We start from the raw sequence: 19,957 nt of genomic DNA on the forward strand, positions 1-19,957 counted from the left end.
GTTCCCTTGGTATTTCTAATTTTCTTGAAGAGATCTCTAGCCTTTCCCATTCTATTGTTTTCCTCTATTGCTTTGCACTGATCACTGAGGAAGGCTTTCTTATCTCTCCTTGCTATTCTTTGGAACTCTGCATTCAAATGGGTATATCGTTCTTTTTCTCCATTGCCTTTTGCTTCTCTATTTTTATAGGTCCCTTCAAATTTCTCTACAGCAAACCTGCATGACTTGTAATAAAATAGTATGAAAGTGGGAAATGAGTCTGTTTCCCTTCTTGTCTCCATGGGTCCTAAAGATTTATTTTAGTTCTACTAAACTGAAAATAAAGACTTTGTGACTTTTGAAAAAGAAAAAGCACTCCCTAGCTGCGTGGATTTTTTTTAAAGTTGGGGCGAGTGGTCCTTCCTAGTGTCCCTGAAATGCAGCCACCAGGTGGCAGCCTGCTCCATCTATTGAGTTGGTGGGCCTGGCTCAGTCTTAAATCCCATAAGCCAGGCCAGACGTGGCAGGCTTTTGTCCAAATCCCAAACTTGACCAACAAACCTGATGTGCAAGCTGATCCCTTCTCTTCTTTTTCTATATACCACAGGCCAGAGTCAGTACTCCGGTCTATTGAGGGTAAAAGCCATCTTGTTGTTTAGTCACTGAGTTGTGTCCGACTCTTTTGTGAATCCATGGACTGTAGACCGCTAGGCTCCTTTATCCATGAGATTTCCCAGGCAAGAATGCTGGAGTGGGTGGCCACTTCCTCCTCCAGGGGATCTTCCCCACCCAGGGATTGAACATGCTCTCCTGCATTGGCAGGCGAGTTCTTTACCACTGAGCCATCAGGGAAGACCAGAAGTCATCTAAGGCCCACTTTTACCCCCAGGAGCAACATCCACTGACCAGAATGCTGAGGGAGGGGAGCTGAAGCTTATGGAATCCTCAATTCTTCTACCCAACACCACATCAACATACAGGAGGAATTCTCATTTATTTTTCACGCTTAATAAGGAGGTGGGAAGGCCTGCCTCTTCCTCACTTCTGCTCTTTCTATCTGGGAATATTCACCTCTGACCCTCCTTCCCTTCCTTCAGGGAGGCTGTGGTCAGTGGAGACAGTCTCTAAGGAGTGTTCAGTTGGTGGGGATGGAGAAGCTGAAACAGTGATCCCCCAGGGGTGGCATCACTTTCCTGCCAACTCCCTCATCGCCTCTCCTTCAAAGCGAAAGCAGTGCCAGCCCTCAGCTTCCGTCAGATCTTGGGCTCCGAGGGCCTTGTACAAGTCCATAGCCCTCTTGTTCCAGTCCAGGACTGCCAGGCGTAACTGGGAGCAGCCCTTATCCAAAGCCACCTGTGAGAGAAGACACTGCTCACTTTCCTGGGGTCAAAAAGGAAAAGACTTTCTCACCCTCCATTCAACCCAGGTGCCTCCCATACAGCTCGGCTTTGCCAGGGCCCAACTCCTAGTGCCATCCCTCTCCTCACCTCAGCCACTTTTTTGATTATTTTGGAACCAATCCCCTGACCTGATGTGGGGAGAAAAAAGAAGGATTGTCTGAGTTGAAGAGGAGCAACAAAGGTCATAAGCTAGGATTAAGAGACAAGGGATGGTGGTCCCTTCATGGGTTGCTTTTCTCCCATCCTGGCCTCTTCCCAGTACCTCGATATTCTGGCTTCACATAGATGTCTTCTAGGTAAATATTTCGTCCCTTCCATGTGCTGTAGCTGAAGTAATATAGCCCATAGCCCACCACACAGGGCCCTGCAAGAGAAAAAAAGAAGGATAAGGCCTCTGGGCACCTGGGGGAGAGACCTTTGAGGCTGATTGGAGAGGGCACCTCTAAAGTCGGGGTATTCTTACCCTGTGGTTCCCCCGGTGCAGAAAGAATCTCTGCCACCAAACAGTGATAGAAAGGAGTCTCTCCAAAGCCATCTGCTCTCAGGGCTGCAGAGATATGGTTTGGGATAAAGAGACAGAGAAAGAAGGATTGGGTGTGTGCCCAGCCTGCAGTTATTGCCTGGGGAGCCCATCCTTCATTTCCTCCCCAGCCTCTGTCAGGACTCAGGAGTTAGGTCCCTACCTTCTTCACTGATCTTCACCTGGTCTGAGAGTTTCTCGTACTCAGCGAGTTCCTACAGCGTGGGGGCAGAGGCTAGATGAAGGCAGGAGGGCCTCGCTGCTCCCTCAGCAAGACCTCAGGGCGCGCTCCTCCCTCTGCTCCCACTTCCTCCTCCTCCACGCCCCCCACCCCAGCCACTCTGACCCCCCTCTTGGGACCCTGGTTTCCAGCCGGCAGCCCTCACCCGAATCAGCCTCAGGATATTTCCACAATCTCCCTCCTTGGCTTCTCGGATCATCACGAAAGCCATCCTGTTCCCCAACGTCAGGGATCGAAGTCCAGGATCCCCACTTTCGTTCTGCAGGAAGGGGAGACGAGCAACTCGGACCCTTTAAGGGGCCTACAAATTCGGATCCCGGAAAGTCGCGGGAATGGCGGGGAACGAGGCGGTGGGGGCTCCGGGGGCTGGGAAGCTGAAGCCCTATTCCGGCTACTGCGGAGAGAGAGATAGGACTAAGTGGTCCTCACTGTCTGGGCGCCCCTAATTTCGGCCCCCGCCAGCGTTCACCTGCCAGCCAATCAGCCTGCAGAACGGGTATGTCCCCGCCCCGCCACCCTCCCCCCGCCCGACTCTGCCCCACCGTGGCCGAGTCCCGTGACGGCGCCCGTGGGCAGGGGTCAAGGCTGTACTGCAGAGGCTTTCTCGTCCGAGTTATCTGGGTGTTCCAGCCTCCAGTGGAGAAATCCCACGGCTCCAAAGTTACCTCTTTCTTTAACTGAAGAGTGCAGTGATTATCTGCTCTTCCCTTCGCTCAAACTCACCCATTCCAGCCCACCCAGACTCCAGACTCGGGGTGAGCCCCAAGACCTCCAGCTCTTTCCTACTGGCTCAAAGTGTGACTTCTTCTGGGGGCATTTATATTTTAAAATGGGTGAGGGAGAGAGGGATGAGTTTCTATTGGTAAATGATTAGGCGTTGTGGTAAACAGATAAGATAACTGGGGGTGGGAGGCAGAACTCCTAGTATCCACTGAATCACACTCGGAGACAGTCCCTGCCTGGGAAGCAAGCCCCAGAGGCCTGGGAAAACACCGAGGGAGGAGCTCAGAGCAGATACCAGGCTTTGAATCTGCATTATCTCCATTCATCCTCCTTCACATTGACCCCAGAAAGTAGGTATTATTTTTCACATTTTGCAGACAGGACACTAAAGCACACTGGTCGGGTGACTCGCCCACAGCCACCCAGCTGGTGTTTGGGATTCCATGTCTCAGCTCTAGACCTTATGGAAGATGCTACTTGGGGAGCCCGGCAGGAGTGTTTCTAGATCTCGTGTTTGTCATCAAGGCAGCCTCTGCAGGTAGGCTTGGAGGACCCAGGAAGGAGAGTGCAAGAGAGGTGTCCTCTCCCAGCTCAAAAACTTGCCCAGCAGTGGGGGAGGGTAGTGGAGAAACTCTGTCCCTCACTCCATTTGTCCTCAGAGGGGCCAGAGGGTCAGTGGCCCTGTCTCCTGCCCCCCTTCTTCCCCCAGGGCAACCTTTAACCCTCCAACAACCATGTGGAAGGCTGCCTTCCCCCACGCATTTGCCCCAGAGTCATTGGAGGCTAAAAGAGGACCGCAGCTGATTATGGTGAGCAGAGGTCCACTGGTCATTTGGCACGGGCTACTGCTGCTGTTGTTACTACCACTTCCCAGCCACGGAGGACCGGCCCTGAGACCTACTCTCCCCAGCCAGGTGCAGAAGTGGGACACGGTGCTATGCCCTGCATGTGTTTCAGTGAGCTACATTGGGGCTTTGGCCTCTTCTTTGCTTTCCTCCTCTGGCCTGGTAGCAATGCCTCTCCCTCCTTCTGTCTCTGGCATGTCCTTATTTCGGCTTACTTTTCTCTTCAACAGACAACTGAAGACTCTCCTGCTCTGCACCTCAGCAATGGCCCTGGACAAGAACCTGTTACCATTATGACCTTTAACCTCACCAAGATCACAAAGTATGACATTGACCTAATTCTTTGACCTAGTCTCCTGACATCACCCTCTCTCCATCAGCTCCTCTTTTTGCTTTATTTAATTGAAGTATAGTTGATTTACAGTGTTGCATTTTTGGGATACAGCAAAGTGATTCAATTATATATATTTGTAAAACATGTTATATATATATATTATTTTTCAGGTTCTTTTGTATTATGGCTTATTATAAGATATTGAATATAACATACTATGTTATACAGTATGACTTGTCGATTATCTATTTTATATATAATAGCTTGTATCTGTTAATCCCACACTCCCAATTTATCCCCCCACCTTTCGCCCTTTGGTAGCTGCGAATTTGTTTTCTATGACTGTGACTTGGTTTTGCAAATAAGTTCATTTGTATCAGTTTTTAAATTCCATACGTAAGTGATAGCCTATGGTGTTTGTCTTTCTCTGTCTGATTTACTTCATTTAGTATGATAATCTCTAGGTCTGTCCAGGTTGCATTGTTTCATTCTTTTTATGGCTGAATAATCCATTGTGTGTGTGTGTGTGTGTGTGTGTATACCATGAGATATATATATATATATATATATATATATATATATATGTGCCTGTATATATATACCATGTCTTCTTTATCCATTCCTCTGTTGATGGACCTTTAGGTTGCTTCCAAGTCTTGGCTATTGTAAGCAGTGCATCAGTCCCTCTCTTTTCCCTGTCTCTCTGTCCTTCTGTCTACCTGAACTCCTCCTCCCTCAACCTCAAGTCTGCGCTCGAAGTGCACGCCCCCTACACAGTCCTTCCTTTCATGTCCTTCCAGAATCTCCTCCTCTTTTGAGTTTCGGACTTGGGATCCAGAGGGAGTCATTTTTTATGGTGATACCAACCCAAAGAATGACTGGTTTATGCTGGGGCTTCGGGATGGCAGGCCTGAGATCCAGCTTCATAATCACTGGGCTCAGCTTACAGTGAGTGCTGGACCCCGGCTGGACGATGGGAGGTGGCACCAGGTAAGCCAGATTTGGTTATGAGGGAGGCATATCTTGAGCTGGTCTGAGGAAGGGAATGGAACCAAGTTATTAGGCATCCCTCTACCATTGTCACCACATTGAATCCACACAGAAGCCTTATGAAGTTGCTATTCTTGTCCACATTTTTTTCAGAAGGGAATTCTGAGGCTTAGTCAGTTTGTAAGTGACAGGTCCAGAGTGAGCTGGGGGTACCAGCTCACCCTTCAAGTACATATTCTTTCTGGGCCAGACTAGACTGCCTCTCTTAGGTTCCAGGTTTTGGTTTGGTTTGGTTTTGGTTGATGGTTGTTCAGCAGTTAGTTGGGATTTGGGATTGTCGTGATAGGAGGTGATCTTGAGTCCTTCCACTCTGCCATCTTCAGTATGGCATATTCTAGATCACCTCTGAATAAAGTGGTGGAGGCAGGCTCCAGGGACCTCTGATTCCTCTTCTCTTTTTCTTCTCACAGATGGAAGTGAAGATCCATGGGGATTCCTTGCTACTCAGGGTGGATGGGGTGGAGGTGCTGCGTCTGAGACAGGTCTTTGGACAACTGGCCAACAATTCCCAGCTCATCATGAGGATTGCACTGGGAGGACTGTTGTTCCCTGCCTCCGACCTCCGGTTGCCGGTAACTGCATCCCAGGGTCAGGAACTGTGACCAAAGTTGATAAAGCATTGTTGGCTAGGTGGCCATAGGGATCTGCATCTACACATTTCAAGGAGAGAGGGGATGGGGTGAGAGATGCATGGGGGAGGGCAAATGCTTGGGTCTTACAGGGGAATAAACAGGGTGGGGAGGCTGAGACTGGGTCTCAGATATCCTGATTCCAACATTCTCTGCATCTTCCCTCCCACCATGGGCTCCAGCTGGTCCCTGCCCTGGATGCCTGCCTGCGCCAGGATGACTGGCTGGACCAACAGGCCCAGACCTCGGCGTCTGTCCCCACTAGTGTCAGAAGCTGTGCTATAGAGTCTCAACCTGGAATATTCTTCCCTCCAGGGACTGGTGCAGAATTTTGTCTCCAAGGTAAAGGCTGTTTTTCCCTCCATGACCAGCTCTGTGTCCATATCCCTCCACCACTAGCCCCTTCTCTCCATGAATCCCTAGCCTTAAGACCTCAGGAGGATCATTTCTCCCTCCAGAAATTCCCCGGCCTCATGCAAAGCCCTGGGCCTTCTCCTTGGACCTGGCACTCCAGCTGGCAGCAGGTTCAGGCCGCCTCCTTGCTCTTGGGACGCCAGAAAATCCTTCTTGGCTCAGCATCCACCTCCAAGATCAAGTAAGGCGGGAGATGCTGCCTGTACTCAGTGGAGCCTAGGAGCAATGGGAGAAAAGGGAATTCCAAAATGTCAACAGTATGAAGGCTTCGGGAGGTAGGGGGTGCAGAGACACATATTAAAGCTGCCCACAGCAAGCAAATGACCTTTACTTAGATTATATATTTTCTTGGGGGTGGGTATGGTTTTATAGAAGGTCAAGACGGGAGAACTGAGGCAGGACTGAGGTGGTGGGAATGGCCAGAGACAGATAGACTGGATAGACATAGATAGTGTGGCTGAGAGGAAGAATCCAGGCAGCCAGGGATGGGGCTACAAGGAGTAGGTGCAATTCGTTCTTCCCTCCCCCACTTATGTCCCTTCCCACACGCTCTGCAGAAAGTGGTGTTGTCTTCTGGGTCGGAGCCAGGGCTGGATCTGCCCCTTGTCTTGGGGCACCCTCTTCAGCTGAAGCTGACTGTGTCCGGGGTGGTTTTGAGCCAGGGGGCAAAGAAGGAGATCCTTGCTCTGCCTCCCACGGGCCCTGGCTCCCTCGTTGATCTCTGGGTCCAGCCGCAGGGGCGTCTCTTCCTAGGGGCTTTGCCAGGTAAGAACAAGCGATGTTGAAGATTCTTAACAAACCATGGCAAACGGCTAAGGGCAGGGGGAGAAGTGGGAAGGGGCACATTTTTAGGGGAAGGAAACCTCTGGGAGGGAAGAGGAGAAGAGAGAGGATAAAGGGGTAGTGGGAGGAAGTGCTTCCAAATATTTAGGTTGGAGAACTGAAAAAGTGGGGAGGAGCTTCTGGATCCAGGTCCCCCACCCCCAATGTCCCCTCCATGCTCCCTCCCTCTAGGAGAGGCTGCTTCTGCCTCCTTTTGCTTGGATGGCCTTTGGGCACAAGGCCAGAGTCTGGACATGGACCGGGCCCAGAGCAGAAGCCTGAACATCTGGACTCACAGCTGTCCTCAGAACCCAGGCAATGGCAGTGACACCACCCATTAAATCCCCACCTGAGAACCTCCTTTGAATGTCACTCCTTCATTATCCAGCAAATGTTTCCGGTGTGTCTGCAATGTGCCAGGCACTGTGCTGAGCACTGAGTCATACTGAGGAGCCAAACTACCCCTGCTTCCTGTCCTCTCGGTGCGGTGGTCCCCTGGGGGAGGCAGGCATCCATCAAGGCCTAACAAGTGAGTAGATAATTGGAAACTCTGATAAGTACCATAAAGGAGCAGTCAGAGAACTGAGAAAGCTCAAGGGCCAGTGGCCTTGACCTACACTGGGCTTCCTGAGGAAGTGATGACTTCCTAGGCTGAGACCCCAGTAACAGCACCACAGACACACACCCAAATACCAGTCACCTTCTGGGAGCCAGGAGCCCACCTCCCTCTCCAGCAGCCGCTGCCTTGGGACTTGAGCTTTGTTGCTCTGAGGCTGGTTCCCAGAAATCAGGAGGGAAGGGAAGACATGGGATTTTTCTTGTCCTTTAGTCAGGCCACTGCTGTCCCAGACAGGAGCAGCAGGGGGCGTGAGCGGGTCACAGAGAGATGGTGGCCTTCTGGGACTAGGGGTGGAGGCAGCAGGGAGAAAGAAAAAGCGGGGGTTGGAGAGGGGGGCGAGCAGAGGGAGAAAGATGCCTCTATCTCTCCTCGTCTTGGCCCACTAGCTTCGTTCCCAGAAGAATTTGTCTTTACTCCATTAAACAAGAACAGGCTTGTGCTGGTCCCACCTGGAAAGAACAGACAGATTCAGGAGTATCTCTGCCTTCAAAGAATATATGGAGACCTAGCCCTCAGCCCCCAGACCCCTGGAGATTCCTTGTGCCCCGTCTTCTTCTTGGGGTACTCTCCTGCCTCAGTGCCAGCTCCCTGGGAAACTTCATTCCCATCCCCCATCTCCAGATCCCATGGGGATCCCAGTGTCCCAGCTTCCTAGGTTACGAGGATCTGCCTACCAGTAACCCAGGCAACAGGGTGAGTCACTCATTGGACCTGCTGTTCCTCTTCTACAAGGATTAGCCAGGACCTGAGTGACCCCAGTGTAAGAAAGCTTCCAGAGAGTCTCTGGGTTGGAAGACACATCCTAGGTCCCTCCTTGAACCCTTATGGTCTCAAGTTTGCAAGGTCTACACTGTCTCCTTCCAGTCAGAGTGTTTTACAGGAATATACTTAGCATGGCCAGGGAGTCCAGATTCAACTCTGGTCCCTGGGCAATGTTCAGGGTCAGCCTGGGCCACTGGGATAAGTCCATTCAACTGATATTTATAGAGCACCTATTGTGTACCAGGCACTGTTCTAGACCCTGAGAATCCCTTGATGAAAAGGATAGACACGGGGACCTCCCTGGTAGTCCAGTTAAGACCCTGTACTCCCAAAGCAGAGGGCATGGGTTCAATCCTTAGTCAGAGAACTAGAGCCCACATACCACAACTGAAGATCCTGTGCACTGCGAGGAAGATCCCGCATGCCTTGATGAAGATTGAAGATCCTGCATGCTGCAAATGAGACCCTAAAAAAAAGAAGGGGGGGGGATGGTCAGACAACCCATAAACTGAACTGAAACAAATAAGCAAGGTCATTTCAGGTGGTGATTATCTCAATAAAGAGAGTAAAATCCTGTAGTCAATCAGAGGTGGTAAGGTAGAGGCAGCATTAGCCAAGTGGTCAGGGAAGGTCTTTCTGAGGCAGTGTCACTTCAGCAGAGACCTGAATAATGAAACCAGTCCTGTGGGGTGCCTCATGTATGACCAAGCCAGGTGGGGTGAGAGGCTAAAGGGCCTGAACACGCCTGGGTCCCCACCAAAAGGGTTGTGCGGAGTGGTAACTTCTTGGCCCCGGGTCCCTTAGGAATCTCCTGAGGGCTGGCTTTTCTCTCCTCCCTCCATCCCATCCTGTCCAGGACACTCTGCCCCCAACCTCTCTTTCTTCAGCCTGCCCTAGATTCCAAGATTCCTGATTACCATCCAGAGCTGTCTACACTCTTTCATTAAGACTGATTCTGCTTTGACACAGACTCTGCCAGGCTCCCACCAAGGGCACCTTCAGTGCCAGTCCAGTGTCCCCTGCCTCTCTCATACCCCTAAAAACCTTTCTGGAGCTTGGCTGCGTATGGTGCAGCCTCCAGACTTATGCTATCCACTCACTCCACCATGTGTGTTACCTCTCTCTCCCCTTCTCTCTTTCCTTCTCTCTCTCTTTGTTTCAACTAACATTTATTGGCCCCTGACAGTATGCCAAGGGGCTTCCCTGGTGGCTCAGCAGTAAAGAATCTGCCTACAGTGCAAGAGACTTGGGTTCAATTCCTGGGTTTGGAAGATTACCTGGAGAAGGAAATACCCACTCCAGTATTCTTGCCTGGGAAATCCCATGGACAGAGGAGCCTGATGGGCTACAGTCCATGGTGTCACAAGAGAGTTGGACACGACTTAGCGACTACACACAAACACACACACGACAGTCTGCCAAACACTGTGTTAGGCAGTCTACAGGGACTCCAAAATTAAATAAGACTTGGTCCTGGGCTGGAGAATAGGGGTCTGGGGAGAGAAACAGACATGTAAAATGCTTTCATAGGGATCTCCTAGGATGTGTGAGGAACTTGAACAAATGACTAGTCTTCTTTACTTTTCAGTTTCCCCATCTGCAAAATGGGCAGGTTACCCCTACTCAGGGTTGCTGAGAGGGTTTGATGGAATCGCATAGGTTGGATGTGTGGCATATAGAAAGTGCTCCATGTACCAGAGATGTTGCTTTTGTTGATGTCATTAGCCTTGTGTGTAATTCTTGAAATATAAGTCTCAGCCTTCTGGGTGTGGAAGATAAGGAAGGGTGTGTGATGTGACTGAACTGGGAGCAGGCTGAGATGGAATGCGACCACACTGGGGAGGCTTCTTGTGCCATGAGGTGAGAGGCCTTGTATGTCCTCCTGGGGAGTTGGAGCTTGATACGGTTAGCAGAGGAACTTCTGTGTTTCTTTCTTGTTTGTTTGATTGTGTTAAAATACACATAACAAAATTTATCATCTTAAATGTTTTTTTTTTTGCCTCACCACATAGCTTGTAGAATGTTAGTTCCCTGATTAGAGATCAAACCTGTCTTAACCATTGAACCACGGTGGAAGTCTCCCATCCTAACCATTTTTTTTTTTTAAAGATTTATTATTTATTTATCTTGGGTCGTGCTGAGTCTTCGATGTAATGCAAGGGCTTTCTCTAGTTCTAGCAAGCAGGAGCTCCTCCTTAGTTCCAATGCACAGGCTTCTTATTGCGCTGGCTTCTCTTGTTTCAGAGTTTGGGCTCTATTTGTGTGGGCTTCAGTAGTTTCCGTGCAGGGACTTAGTTGCCCCAGAGCATGTAGGATCTTCCTGGAGTAGGGATCGAACCCATGTCCCCTGTATTAGCAGGCAGACTCTTAACCACTGGGCCACCAAGGAAGCCCCCATCGTAACCATTTCTAAGTGTCCTGTTTAGTGACAATAGACTTCACAGTGTTACGGAACCATCCAGCTCCAGAACTCTTCTTGTAAAACCGAAACTCTGTACCCAGTAAATAATAACTCCCTGCTCCCCTCCCCCTTCTTTCCTTGTTTCTGTCTCTACAAAGACGCATCTTGTTGGGAACCCAAACAGTTGAGTCCCTGGGATTTGGTTGGGAGGGGGAAGGAAATCACTGGGCACAGACCTCAGGACAAGCTCTGGGTATGGGTGAGGGGAGATGGGAGCTCTTAATCCCTTCCTCCTTTCTGGAGATGCTGGAGGGAGGCCTGAGTTCCAGGGAGAGGTTGAAGGTTGTAATGGCTCTTTGCCCCCGCACCGTTCCTCAGTTGTTTCCCTGTGATCACTAGTGCTGCATGGAGTCGAGGGTTCTTCCCCCTCCAACTCCCAACCCTCCTCATGCTGACCCTCACCTTGACGAGAAGGTGTGGAAGGGAGAAACATTATCTAAACGTATAGAAGACACTCGTCCTTTCTTTTTCAAGTGACCTTGGGGTTCAGGCAGGGCAGAGACTGAACCAACAGTCTTGAAGCCACCCCTTGGCCTGTGTTTACCAAGCTGTGTGTGTTGAGGGTAAGATCCAGGCTCACCTCTCTGGATTGAGGCTGGCCCATTATTCTGCTCCTTATATGGTGAATGGGGCTTCCCTGTTGATCAGAAGATAACGAATCTGCCTGCAATGCTGAAGACCCATGTTTGATCCCTGTGTCAGGAAGATCCCCTCAAGAAGGGAATGGCAACCTACTCCAGGATTCTTGCCTGGAGAATTCCATGGACAGAGGAGCCTGGCAGGCTACAGTCCATGGGGTCGCAGAGTCAGACATTTCCTTCCTGATGAAGGAAAAGGCAAGTTGCTTCTCTAGGGTTTCACATAGAAAGAGCTATTCCATGCTTAAGCCCAGTTCAGCAACCAAGGGGCTTCCCTGGTGGCTCAGTGGTAAAGCATCTGGTTGCACTGCAGCAAACTCGGGTTCAATTGCTGAGTGGGGAAGATACCTTGGAGGAGGAAATGGCAGCCCACTCTGGTATTCTTGACTGGAGAATCCCATGCACAGAGGAGCCTGGTGGGCTACAGTCCATGGGGTCGAAAAGAGTCAGATATGACTAAGCACACATGAAGGGCAGGGGAGCAACCAGGCTTTATCTTGGGTGGCTCTGTGGGTTGCTTGGATATGGGGAATATTTACAAAGTGTAAGACAGGGACTTTCCTGGTGATCCAGCAGCTAAGACTTCATGCTCCCAATGCAGAGGGCCTGGGTTTGGTCCCTGCTCAGGGAATTGGATCCCACATGCTGCAACTAAGAGTTCACAGGCCCCAACTCAGGATCCCAGATGTGGCAACTAAAAAGATCCTGCATGCTGCAACTCAGACCCGGTGCAGCCAAATAAATAATTTAAAAAAAAAAATGGAGGAGGAAATGGCAACCCACTCCAGTAGTCTTGCCAGGATAATCCCATGGACCGAGGAACCTGGCAGGCTACCATCCATGGGGTCACAAAGACTCGGATACAACTGAGCAACTGAGCACACACACACATACACACCTGAAACTAATTTGATGTTGTATGTATTATACTATAATAATAAATGCATAAATAAATAACTTACATAAACATGAAAAAAAGTTCTAGCTTGACCATTTAAACTGATTTAATGACCCACTAATGGGCTGCAATTCACTTTGAATGTTGTAGGTATTTGCTATCATTTTAGATAATGCTGGTGTGAATAGTTGTAGTGATCCATGAAAGTCCAGGATTGTTCATTCTCTGACCCTCATCACTCCCAGAGTGCCACAGCCAACCTCTCTCCCAGTCCTTGGCCTTCTCTGCCTTGTCTTATGCTCATGTTCATCTGTATGGCCTGTCTTTGAAGGGATCTCTTTGCCTGAATTCTCTGTAGACCTTGAAAGGGATACATGATGTATATTTGTTAAATAAATGTTTGAAGGAAAAACAAAAACAAAGTCTAAAGCAAAGGTCTGTTCTGAAAGAACTTACAGCCTGGTTGCAAAGATAAAATAGAAGAGTTTTCAGCACAGTTGCTGAAGACAAAAACCTAGGCAACTAGCCATGATTCCTGTCTCTGTCACCTCCATTGCTCACGACAGACCCTGAACTTCTGTCTCCACCTGTAAAGCTGCTGGCTTGGGCCAAGCCATCCATATTTCCCACCTGGACTGCTACAAAGCCATGCTGCCTGGTCTCCTTGCTTCCCATGGTGAGCTCTCACACAGTGGCCATGGTGATTTTCATTACATTTAACCCTGTCGATTCCCTGCTTAAAATCCTAGAATTGTTTCTGTGATGGTTGGATTAAAATCCAAACTGCTCCCTTTGGCTTACAAGGACTGTTACGATTTGGCCTCTGCCTACCTCTCAGATCTCTTGCTGTCCCAGTCTTGCCTTTTTCCCTCACGGGAGGCCAGCCTTTGCATTCACCCCTTCCTCCTCCTAGGATGCTCTTCCCCTACAGGTCCCCGTGGCTCCTTTGCCTTACTTTGGGTCATTAAAAGTTACCTCCTCAGTAAGACCTTCCCTGAACACTCAGGCACTCTCTGGCACATCACACTGTCTTACTTTTTTCCTGCATAATATTAACATTATTTAATTTTTAAATTTAATTTAATTAATTATTTATTCTTGGCGGTACTGGGTCTTCGCTGTTGTGCAGGCCTCTCTCTAGTTGTGGTGAGCAGGAGTTACTCTTCGTCGCAATATGCGGGCTTCTCATTGCGGTGGTTTTCTTGTTGTGGGGCACAGGCTCTAGGGCCTGCAAGCTTCCGTAGTTGCGGCACATGGCACATAGGCTCAGTCATTGTGGCTCTCGGGCTCTAGAGCACAGGCTCGATAGTTGTGGTACATGGGCTTAGTCGCTCCTTGGCATGTGGGATCTTCCAAGACCAGGGATCAAACCCATGTCTCCTACAGTGGCAGGCGGATTCTTTACCCCTGAACCACCAGGGAAGCCCTGTTTAATATTTTTATTGAAAATACTTATTTTATTCCTGCTCTAAAAGGATGAACATCTTTTAGGTGTTGCCCCACTGCTGGTTTTTTTTTTTAATGAATTTTTACTGGAGCATAGTTGATTTACCATGTTGCATTAATTTCTGCTGCACAACAAAGTGAATCAGTTATACTCTTTAGATTCTTTCCCCATATAGGTCATTACAGAATACTGAGGAGAGTTCCCCGTGCTTTACAGTAGGTCCTCATTAGCTATCTATTCTATACATAGTAGTGTGTACATGTCAATCCCAATCTCTCAGTTTTTCCCTCCTCCCTCCAACATTTATTTAATTTGTTTGTTTGTTTTTACGGTTTATTAGAATGGGAGCCCCAGGAGCATAGGGACGAGAACAGCGCCTGGCTCTAAACAAATGCTCATTAGATACGTATTGAATAAATGAATGGGAGTTGGGGCTGGACTGTGAAGGGTGGGCAGTCTTCCAGGACTCGGAAAGAAAATGGACAAAGGTATAACGTCAGGAGTAAGCACAGACTGTCCCAGGAATGGCCAGCTCAGCTTCAGCGGAGGGCTAGTTGGAGCCTAGAGGCCAAGGAAGTTGGGGATACAGACTGGGTCTAGATTGTGAAGCACCCTGAAAGTTAGACTAGGAATCAGAACCGCATCCTGCAAGGTCACAGGAAGCCATTTGAAGCCCTTTGAGCTGAGGGGTGGCCTAATTAAAACTGTCTTTTGAGAAAATTAATCCAGAGTCTGTTGCAGAAGGAATTGAAGTAAGACCAACTGCCTAATTTGTAGGACCCAGTGCAAAATGAAAATGTGGAATCCCTTATTCAAAAAGGGGAAAGGACTTCCCTGGTGGTCCAGTGGCTAAGACACTATACTCACTGTGCAGGGGGCCTGGGTTCCATCCGTTGTCAGGGAATCAGATCCCACATGCTGCAAGTATAGGTCCTACATACCGCCTCCAAGGACCTCCTGATAAGAATCCCAAGTGCCACAACTGAGACCCAGCACAGTCAAATAAATAAATATTTTTGAAAAAAGGCTGGAAAAAACTGGTGTTCCATTTAGTAAACTGGAGAATTCCATAGATAGAGGAGCTTGGCAGGCTATAGTCCATGGGGTTGCAAAGAGTCAGACATGACTGAGCCACTAACACTTTCACTTTTCACAAGGTACTAAAATATAAAATGCTTTCCTTTTTTCCACGATTCTTCTCATGACTTTTCATGGTGTTTTTAATTTATTTAATGTTATTTTAAATAGAGAAAATAGCATTTTTTAACTTTCAGCTTACTGATGACTGAAACGAAAACAGAATTGTGGGTTGCCCCAATTTTCCCTCTCTGTCATCATTGCCAGCAGAAGTGGTTGGCTAAAGCAGCAAATTAATGACTGGGAATGGATATGGTAGGATGCTTCCCATCATCCATGTCTTCTAGAAGACCATTGCCTTCTTTCTGGATTCAAAGCACGTTCTGTTTCAAACCGAACAGTAGCCTCTCAGCTGTCAGCCCCTACACTTATTCAGGTGTAGACATGACATGCTTATCTTGTACTCCCTTTAATCTCGCTGAACTGCCATGCATGGTGGGTCCATCAGAGTTCTGTGCTGACTCTTTGCGACCCTATGGACTATACAGTCCATGGAATTCTCCAGGCCAGAATACTGGAGTGGGTAGCCTTTCCCTTCTCCAGGGGATCTTCTCAACCCAGGGATCGAACCTAGGTCTCCTGCATTGCAGGCAAATTCTTTACCAGCTGAGCCACAAGGGAAGCCCTCTGTGTTCATGGAGCATCCCAAATGGCATGTCAGGCTTATCTCCTCTACTCACACATATGGTCCATTGTTCCACTGGACAAAGCACAAGTTCAAAGGTAAAATTATTAAGAAATCCAAGATGGTGGCCACAGAGCACAAGACCAAGCACAAGGCAGTTCTGAGCCTGGGCCTTTGAAATGGGAGGGAAGGGGGCAGGACACACATTTTAAAAGAACAACATAAATAAATAAATAAATAAATAAAAGAATGACATAGTCCAAGGACATAATGTAACTAATTAGAACAAAATAAGTCCAATATGGCTGACTTCCACTAGACCGTGAGCCTCAGAATGAAAGTGTTAGTCTCTCAGTCGTGTCCAACTCTTTGTGATCCTATGGATGTAGTCCTCCAGGCTCTAATGTCCATGGAATTCACTAGGCAAGAATACTGGAGTGGGTAGCCATTTCCTTTCTCGAGGGATCGTCCCAACCCAGGGATGGAACCTGGGTCTCCTGCATTGCAGGAGGATTCTTTACTGTTGAACAACCAGCAAAGAGCCTCAGTATATGCTCACTGTAATACATCAGCAAGGTAAGTGACACACCCACCAGTGCCATGACTTTTCTGAGGACAACCATCAAAGATTAAAAACTGGGCAGTGGGGACTTCCTTGGTGGTCCAGTGGCTAAGACTCTGAGCTCCCAGTGCAGGAGGCCCAGGTTCGACCCCTGGTCAGGGAGCTAAATCCCACATGCTACAACTAAGACCCAGAGCAGCCAAATAAATAAATAAAATAAAAATAAAAATAAAAACTGGGCAGTGGCCCAGTTCCTGGAAATCTCCACCCCTTCCCCTGAAATAGAATAATCCTCCCACTCATTAGACTATGAAATTACCCAGCCCACAAAACATCAGTCAATTCACTTCAGTCGCTCAGTCGTGTCAAGCTCTATGAGACCCCATGGACTGCAGCACGCCAGGCTTCCCTGTCCATCACCAACACCCAGAGTTTACTCAGACTCATGTCTATTGAGTCAGTGATGCCATCCAACCATCTCATCCTCTGTCGTCCCCTTCTCCTCCTGCCCTCAATCTTTCCCAGCATCAGGGTCCTTTCCAATGAATCAGCTCTTCATATCAGGTGGCCAAAGTATTGGAGTTTCAGCTTCAGCATCAGTCCTTCCAATGAACACTCAGGACTGATCTCCTTTAGAATGGACTGGTTGGATCTCCTTGCAGTCCAAGGGACTCTCAAGAGTCTTCTCCAACATCACAGTTCAAAAACATCAATCCTTCGGTGCTCAGCTTTCTTTATAGTCCAACTCTCACATCCATACATGAACTGGAAAAACCATAGCCTTGACTAGATGGACCTTTGTTGGCAAAGTAATGTCTCTGCTTTTTAATATGCTGTCTAGGTTGGTCATACCTTTTCTTTCAAGGAGCAAGCATCTTTTAACTTCATGGCTGCAGTCACCATCTGCAGTGATTTTGGAGCCCAAGAAAATAAAGTCTCTCACTGTTTGCATTGTTTCCCCATCTATTTGCCATGAAGTAGAGATCTCTTCAAGAAAATTAGAGATACCAAGGGAACATTTCATGCAAAGAGGAGCATAATAAAGGACAGAAATGGTATGGACCTAACAGAAGCAGAAGATATTAAGAAGAGGTGGCAAGAATACACAGAAGAACTGTACAAAAAAGATCTTCACGACCCAGATAATCATGATGGTGTGATCACTCACCTAGAGCCAGACATCCTGGAATGTGAAGTCAAGGGGGCCTTAGAAAGCATCACTACGAACAAAGCTAGCTGAGGTGATGGAATTCCAGTGGACCTATTTCAAATCCTAAAAGATGATGCTGTGAAAGTGCTTCACTCAATATGCCAGCAAATTTGGAAAACTCAGCAATGGCCACAGGACTGGAAAAGGTCAGTTTTTATTCCAATCCCTAAGAAAGGCAATGCCAAATAATGCTCAAACTACCGTGCAATTGTACTCATCTCACACACGAGTAAAGTAATGCTCAAAATTCTCCAAGCCAGGCTTCAGCAATACGTGAACCATGAACTTCCAGATATTCAAGCTGGTTTTAGAAAAGGCAGAGGAACCAGAGATCAAATTGCCAACATCTGCTGGATCATCAAAAAAAGCAAGAGAGTTCCAGAGAAACATCTATTTCTGCTTTATTGACTATGCCAAAGCCTTTGACTGTGTGAATCACAATAAACTGTGGAAAATTCTTAAAGGGATGGGAATACCAGACCACCTGACCTGTGTCTTGAGAAACCTGCATGCAGGTCAGGAAGCAACAGTTAGAACTGGACATGGAACAACAGACTGGTTCCAAATTGGGAAAGGAGTACGTGAAGGCTGTATATTGCCACCCTGCTTATTTAACATTTTTTTTTTACTTAAAAAATTCCATTTATTGACCTCTAAATATAATAAAACTAAGAGTTCTGCACAAATATTTTAAGAGGACTTCAAGTTTGTTCCCACTGCTATGTTCACTGAAGTCAGTTCTCTTTTGTTTCTGTAGCCTCTGTATCTGTTTTCTGAGCTGCTAAGAGGACTTCTCGTGCCTGTTTCCATCGCAGCCTCTCAGCATTTGTGATCACCATCAGGTGCAGAGGGAAAAAGCCAGAAAGACCCAGAAGTTCTTCCACACGCTTTGAAATGTGGGCTCCACAGCCAATCCAATGCTGGATCTGGTCCAGGTTGAGAGCAACGAGTTTCTCTCTATGACTGTTGGGCATTGGATCATAGGAGCCCAGCTGCTCTACAAAACGGCCATCCCTGGGACACTTGTTGTGAGCAGCCACGATGTGGTAGAAAGGCCTGTTGGTACAGCCACTGAGCGCAAGGCAGATGGTTAAGTGGCCTCCATGGTAGGCCTTGCAAAGGACAGTAGTGAGCTGGACCATGGCACAGCCATGGGCCCTGGGGCCTGTGCGCCAGTTGTGACGCTTTGGAGCTTCCCAGAGCCGGAGCAAACGGCTCTACGGCCTCCGGCTGCGCAGACAACCCACCAGAAAGCTCAACGCTGAAGAACCAGGGACTTCAATCCTCCCCTACCCCAGCCCAGGCTTTATTTAACTTTTATACAAAGTACATCATGAGAAACGCTGGGCTGGGTGAAGCACAAACTGGAATCAAGATTGCTAGGAGAAATAATCAGTAACCTCAGATATGCAGATGACACCACCCTTATGGCAGAAAGTGAAGAAGGACTAAAGAGCCTCTGGATGAAAGTGAAAGAGGAGAGTGAAAAAGTTGGCTTAAAGCTCAACATTCAGAAAACTAAGATCATGGCATCTGGTCCCATCACTTCATGGCAAATAGATGGGGAAACAGTGGAAACAGTGGCAAACTATTTTGGGGGGCTCTAAAATCAGTGCAGATGATGAGTGCAGCCATGAAATTAAAAGACGCTTACTCGTTGGAAGGAAAGTTATGGCCAAACTAGACAGCATATTAAAAAGCAGAGACATTACTTTGCCAACAAAGGTCCATCTAGTCAAGGCTATGGTTTTTCCAGTTCATGTATGGATGTGAGAGTTGGACTATAAAGAAAACTGAGCACCGAAGGATTGATGCTTTTGAACTGTGATGTTGGAGAAGACTCTTGAAGAGTCCCTTGGACTGCAAGGAGATCCAACCAGTCCATTCTAAAGGAGATCAGTCCTGAGTGTTCATTGGAAGGACTGATGCTGAAGCTGAAACTCCAATACTTTGGCCACCTGATATGAAGAGCTGACTCACTGGAAAGGACCCTGATGCTGGGAAAGACTGAGGGCAGGAGAAGGGGATGACAGAGGATGAGATGGTTGGATGGCATCACTGACTCGATGGACATGAGTCTGAGTAAACTCTGGGAGTTGGTGATGGACAGGGAGGCCTGGAGTGTTGCGGTCCATGGGGTAACACACAGTTGGACACAACTGAGCGACTGAACTGAACTGAACTGATGGGACCAGATGCTATGATCTTAGTTTTCTGAATGCTGAGTTTTAAAACTTTTTCACTCTCTTCTTTCACTTTCATCAAGAGACTCTTAAGTTCTTTGCTTTCTGCCATAAGGGTGGTGTCATCTGCATATCTGAGGTTACTGATATTTCTCCCGGCAGTCTTGATTCCAGCTTGTGCTTCATCCAGCCTGGCATTTCGCAAGATGTATTCTGCATATAAGTTAAGCGAGCAGAGTGACAATATACAGCCTTGACGTACTTCTTTCCCAATTTGGAACCAGTCTGTTGTTTCATGTCCAGTTCTAACTGTTGCTTCTTGACCTGCATACAGATTTCTCAGGAGGCAGGTCAGGTGGTCTGGTATTCCCATCTGTTTAAGAATTTTCTTAAAAAAAAAAAAAAGAATTTTCTAGTTTGTTTTGATCCACACAGTCAAAGGTTTTTGTGTAGTCAAT

The 19,957-nt window shown here is 47.9% G+C and overlaps 3 protein-coding genes across 8 annotated transcripts; 1 reads left to right on the top strand and 2 right to left on the bottom strand.

The window, feature by feature from the left end:
- Positions 1-954: 954 nt before the first annotated feature.
- On the bottom strand, positions 955-2,421 carry SAT2 (spermidine/spermine N1-acetyltransferase family member 2). Its single transcript, XM_043903731.1, has 6 exons — positions 2,286-2,421; positions 2,063-2,114; positions 1,843-1,926; positions 1,642-1,743; positions 1,467-1,507; positions 955-1,332 (listed from the first exon to the last, which is right to left on the bottom strand). Exons 1-6 carry the CDS (start codon positions 2,349-2,351, stop codon positions 1,165-1,167), a joined length of 513 nt encoding a protein of 170 aa, XP_043759666.1. The 5' UTR covers positions 2,352-2,421; the 3' UTR covers positions 955-1,164.
- Positions 2,422-2,497: 76 nt separating this feature from the next.
- On the top strand, positions 2,498-7,317 carry SHBG (sex hormone binding globulin). 6 transcript variants are annotated; one of them, XM_043903725.1, is made up of 10 exons: positions 2,498-2,636; positions 3,241-3,401; positions 3,573-3,777; positions 3,939-4,030; positions 4,843-5,032; positions 5,503-5,664; positions 5,904-6,063; positions 6,180-6,316; positions 6,693-6,900; positions 7,150-7,317. In XM_043903725.1, exons 2-10 carry the CDS (start codon positions 3,334-3,336, stop codon positions 7,296-7,298), a joined length of 1,371 nt encoding a protein of 456 aa, XP_043759660.1. In that variant the 5' UTR covers positions 2,498-2,636; positions 3,241-3,333; the 3' UTR covers positions 7,299-7,317. The 6 variants fall into 6 exon arrangements, with proteins under 6 accessions (XP_043759660.1, XP_043759664.1, XP_043759662.1 ...); XM_043903727.1 differs by having other exon boundaries at positions 2,507-2,636; positions 3,282-3,401; XM_043903724.1 differs by lacking the exon at positions 2,498-2,636 and adding an exon at positions 2,700-2,895.
- A 10,626-nt stretch (positions 7,318-17,943) lies between these two features.
- On the bottom strand, positions 17,944-18,508 carry LOC122693430 (28S ribosomal protein S16, mitochondrial-like). The gene has a single exon (XM_043900927.1). It carries the CDS (start codon positions 18,456-18,458, stop codon positions 18,051-18,053), a length of 408 nt encoding a protein of 135 aa, XP_043756862.1. The 5' UTR covers positions 18,459-18,508; the 3' UTR covers positions 17,944-18,050.
- Positions 18,509-19,957: the final 1,449 nt, after the last annotated feature.

Source organism: Cervus elaphus, chromosome 5, assembly GCF_910594005.1.
Source record: "Cervus elaphus chromosome 5, mCerEla1.1, whole genome shotgun sequence".
Taxonomy (NCBI): Eukaryota; Metazoa; Chordata; class Mammalia; order Artiodactyla; family Cervidae; genus Cervus; species Cervus elaphus.